General features: G+C 42.0%; 1 protein-coding gene across 1 annotated transcript in view; it reads right to left on the bottom strand.

Annotated features, from left to right (window-relative positions):
• The window catches only part of LOC135530271 (uncharacterized), a gene marked incomplete at its 5' end in the record, with an annotated part of 70,923 nt that overhangs the window by 28,904 nt on the left and 37,019 nt on the right, over nt 1–5,000 (bottom strand). The window contains one exon of the mRNA XM_064958622.1: nt 2,428–2,598. Within this exon, the coding sequence (XP_064814694.1) occupies nt 2,428–2,598 (171 nt within the window). The remainder of the gene's footprint in view (nt 1–2,427; nt 2,599–5,000) is intronic.

The following is a 5,000-nucleotide window of genomic DNA, read 5'->3' as shown; positions in this document are numbered from 1 at the left end:
AACCAATCAGTCAACCCTATGGGGAGAATAGACAACACATTAACCAATCAGTCAACTGTATGGGGAGAATAGACACCACATTAACCAATCAGTCAACTGGACGGGGAGAATAGACACCACATTAACCAATCAGTCAACTGGATGGGGAGAATAGACACCAAATTAACCAATCAGTCAACCCTATGGGGAGAATAGACACCACATTAACCAATCAGTCAACCCTATGGGGAGAATAGACACCACATTAACCAATCAGTCAACCTTATGGGGAGAATAGACACCACATTAACCAATCAGTCAACCCTATGGGGAGAATAGACACCACATCAACCAATCAGTCAACTGGACGGGGAGAATAGACACCACATTAACCAATCAGTTAACTGGACGGGGAGAATAGACACCACATTAACCAATCAGTCAACTGTATGGGGAGAATAGACACCACATCAACCAATCAGTCAACTGGACGGCGAGAATAGACACCACATTAACCAATCAGTCAACTGTATGGGGAGAATAGACACCACATTAACCAATCAGTCAACTGGACGGCGAGAATAGACACCACATTAACCAATCAGTCAACCCTATGGGGAGAATAGACACCACATTAACCAATCAGTCAACTGTATGGGGAGAATAGACACCACATTAACCAATCAGTCAACCCTATGGGGAGAATAGACACCACATTAACCAATCAGTCAACTGGACGGGGAGAATATACACCACATTAACCAATCAGTCAACCCTATGGGGAGAATAGACAACACATTAACCAATCAGTCAACTGTATGGGGAGAATAGACACCACATTAACCAATCAGTCAACTGGACGGGGAGAATAGGCAACACATTAACCAATCAGTCAACTGGATGGGGAGAATAGACACCACATCAACCAATCAGTCAACTGGACGGGGAGAATAGACACCACATTAACCAATCAGTCAACTGGATGGGGAGAATAGACACCAAATTAACCAATCAGTCAACCCTATGGGGAGAATAGACACCACATTAACCAATCAGTCAACCCTATGGGGAGAATAGACACCACATTAACCAATCAGTCAACCTTATGGGGAGAATAGACACCACATTAACCAATCAGTCAACCCTATGGGGAGAATAGACACCACATTAACCAATCAGTCAACCTTATGGGGAGAATAGACACCACATTAACCAATCAGTCAACCCTATGGGGAGAATAGACACCACATTAACCAATCAGTCAACCTTATGGGGAGAATAGACACCACATTAACCAATCAGTCAACTGGACGGGGAGAATAGACACCACATTAACCAATCAGTTAACTGTATGGGGAGAATAGACACCACATTAACCAATCAGTTAACTGTATGGGGAGAATAGACACCACATCAACCAATCAGTTAACTGGACGGGGAGAATAGACACCACATTAACCAATCAGTTAACTGTATGGGGAGAATAGACACCACATTAACCAATCAGTCAACTGGACGGGGAGAATAGACACCACATTAACCAATCAGTCAACCCTATGGGGAGAATAGACACCACATTAACCAATCAGTCAACTGGACGGGGAGAATAGACACCACATCAACCAATCAGTCAACCCTATGGGGAGAATAGACACCACATTAACCAATCAGTCAACCCTATGGGGAGAATAGACACCACATTAACCAATCAGTCAACTGGACGGGGAGAATAGGCAACACATTAACCAATCAGTCAACCCTATGGGGAGAATAGACACCACATCAACCAATCAGTCAACTGGACGGGGAGAATAGACACCACATTAACCAATCAGTCAACTGGACGGGGAGAATAGACACCACATCAACCAATCAGTTAACTGGACGGGGAGAATAGACACCACATCAACCAATCAGTTAACTGGACAGGGAGAATAGACACCACATTAACCAATCAGTCAACTGGACGGGGAGAATAGGCAACACATTAACCAATCAGTCAACTGGACGGGGAGAATAGACACCACATTAACCAATCAGTCAACCCTATGGGGAGAATAGACACCACATCAACCAATCAGTCAACTGGACGGGGAGAATAGACACCACATTAACCAATCAGTCAACTGGACGGGGAGAATAGACACCACATCAACCAATCAGTTAACTGGACGGGGAGAATAGACACCACATCAACCAATCAGTTAACTGTATGGGGAGAATAGACACCACATTAACCAATCAGTCAACTGTATGGGGAGAATAGACAACACATTAACCAATCAGTTTGTCGGTCAGTCAAACATCCATCCTTTTATCCATCTATATTTATAAGCATTCAGCTAAGAAATGTTTATCACTGTTATAGAATTAACTGGAAATACTCAACAGTTCCCATAGGAGGAACCAAAAGGTTAAGTGGGGAAGACTTTAACTGCGACACGGTACCTGAGTGACGAAAGTCTGGATTAAGATCGTCGGGGCGGTCTGCATGTATGTTATGAATGTGGGATCCTGGGACGCGTAGAGGAGTTCCGTGCCGTTGATGCTGCCTAAGGTTGCCGAGGGAACACCGGTCACCAGGGAACCCAGCGCTGTCAAGGTGGATGCGCTGTTGATCTGACAGGAAGAAGAGATGAAAACGACAACACGGATAAGTATATGAAACAAACGAAGGCAGGATCTGATAAAAAGGAAGAAAATGGTGAACGACGACAGAATAATAATTACAGATTCTATGATATTATCAAAATACCGCACAACCTGCTGTGGCGCTACCAGCAACAACAACCAGTACCAGGTGATTAACTACCACAACAACAACCAGTACCAGGTGATTAACTAACTACCACAACAACAACCAGTACTAGGTGATTAACTACCAGCAACAACAACCAGTACCAGGTGATTAACTACCACAACAACAACCAGTACTAGGTGATTAACTAACTACCACAACAACAACCAGTACTAGGTGATTAACTACCACAACAACCAGTACTAGGTGATTAACTACCACAACAACCAGTACTAGGTGATTAACTACCACAAAAACCCGTACTAGGTGATTAACTAACTACCACAACAACAACCAGTACTGGGTGATTAACTAACGAACACAATAACAACCAGTACTAGGTGATTAACTACCACAACAACAACCAGTATTAGGTGATTAACTAACTACCACAACAACAACCAGTACTAGGTGATTAACTACCACAAAAACCTGTACTAGGTGATTAACTACCACAACAACCAGTACCAGGTGATTAACTACCACAACAACAACCAGTACTAGGTGATTAGCCTAACTACCACAACAACAACCAGTACTAGGTGATTAACTAACTACCACAACAACAACCAGTACTAGGTGATTAACTAACTACCACAACAACAACCAGTACTCGGTGATTAGCTAACTACCACAACAACAACAACCAGTACTAGGTGATTAACTACCACAACAACAACCAGTACTAGGCGATTAACTAACTACCACAACAACAACCAGTACTAGGTGACTAACTACCACAACAACAACCAGTACTAGGTGATTAACTAACTACCACAACAACAACCAGTACTAGGTGATTAACTACCACAACAACCAGTACTAGGTGATTAACTAACTACCACAACAACAACCAGTACTAGGTGATTAACTACCACAACAACAACCAGTACTCAGTGATTAACTACCACAACAACAACCAGTACTAGGTGATTAACTAACTACCACAACAACAACCATTACTCGGTGATTAACTAACTACCACAACAACAACCAGTACTAGGCGATTAACTAACTACCACAACAACAACCAGTACTAGGTGATTAACTACCACAACAACCAGTACCAGGTGATTAACTACCACAACAACAACCAGTACTAGGTGATTAACTAACTACCACAACAACAACCAGTACTAGGTGATTAACTACCACAACAACCAGTACTAGGTGATTAACTACCACAACAACCAGTACTAGGTGATTAACTACCACAAAAACCCGTACTAGGTGATTAACTAACTACCACAACAACAACCAGTACTGGGTGATTAACTAACGAACACAACAACAACCAGTACTAGGTGATTAACTACCACAACAACAACCAGTATTAGGTGATTAACTAACTACCACAACAACAACCAGTACTAGGTGATTAACTACCACAAAAACCTGTACTAGGTGATTAACTACCACAACAACCAGTACCAGGTGATTAACTACCACAACAACAACCAGTACTAGGTGATTAGCCTAACTACCACAACAACAACCAGTACTAGGTGATTAACTAACTACCACAACAACAACCAGTACTAGGTGATTAACTACCACAACAACCAGTACTAGGTGATTAACTACCACAACAACCAGTACTAGGTGATTAACTACCACAAAAACCCGTACTAGGTGATTAACTAACTACCACAACAACAACCAGTACTGGGTGATTAACTAACGAACACAATAACAACCAGTACTAGGTGATTAACTACCACAACAACAACCAGTATTAGGTGATTAACTAACTACCACAACAACAACCAGTACTAGGTGATTAACTACCACAAAAACCTGTACTAGGTGATTAACTACCACAACAACCAGTACCAGGTGATTAACTACCACAACAACAACCAGTACTAGGTGATTAGCCTAACTACCACAACAACAACCAGTACTAGGTGATTAACTAACTACCACAACAACAACCAGTACTAGGTGATTAACTAACTACCACAACAACAACCAGTACTCGGTGATTAGCTAACTACCACAACAACAACAACCAGTACTAGGTGATTAACTACCACAACAACAACCAGTACTAGGCGATTAACTAACTACCACAACAACAACCAGTACTAGGTGACTAACTACCACAACAACAACCAGTACTAGGTGATTAACTAACTACCACAACAACAACCAGTACTAGGTGATTAACTACCACAACAACCAGTACTAGGTGATTAACTAACTACCACAACAACAACCAGTA

The sequence above is a fragment of the Oncorhynchus masou genome, unplaced genomic scaffold, assembly GCF_036934945.1.
Source record: "Oncorhynchus masou masou isolate Uvic2021 unplaced genomic scaffold, UVic_Omas_1.1 unplaced_scaffold_1309, whole genome shotgun sequence".
Classification (NCBI taxonomy): domain Eukaryota; kingdom Metazoa; phylum Chordata; class Actinopteri; order Salmoniformes; family Salmonidae; genus Oncorhynchus; species Oncorhynchus masou.
This window is presented reverse-complemented; position numbering and strand designations above follow the sequence as displayed.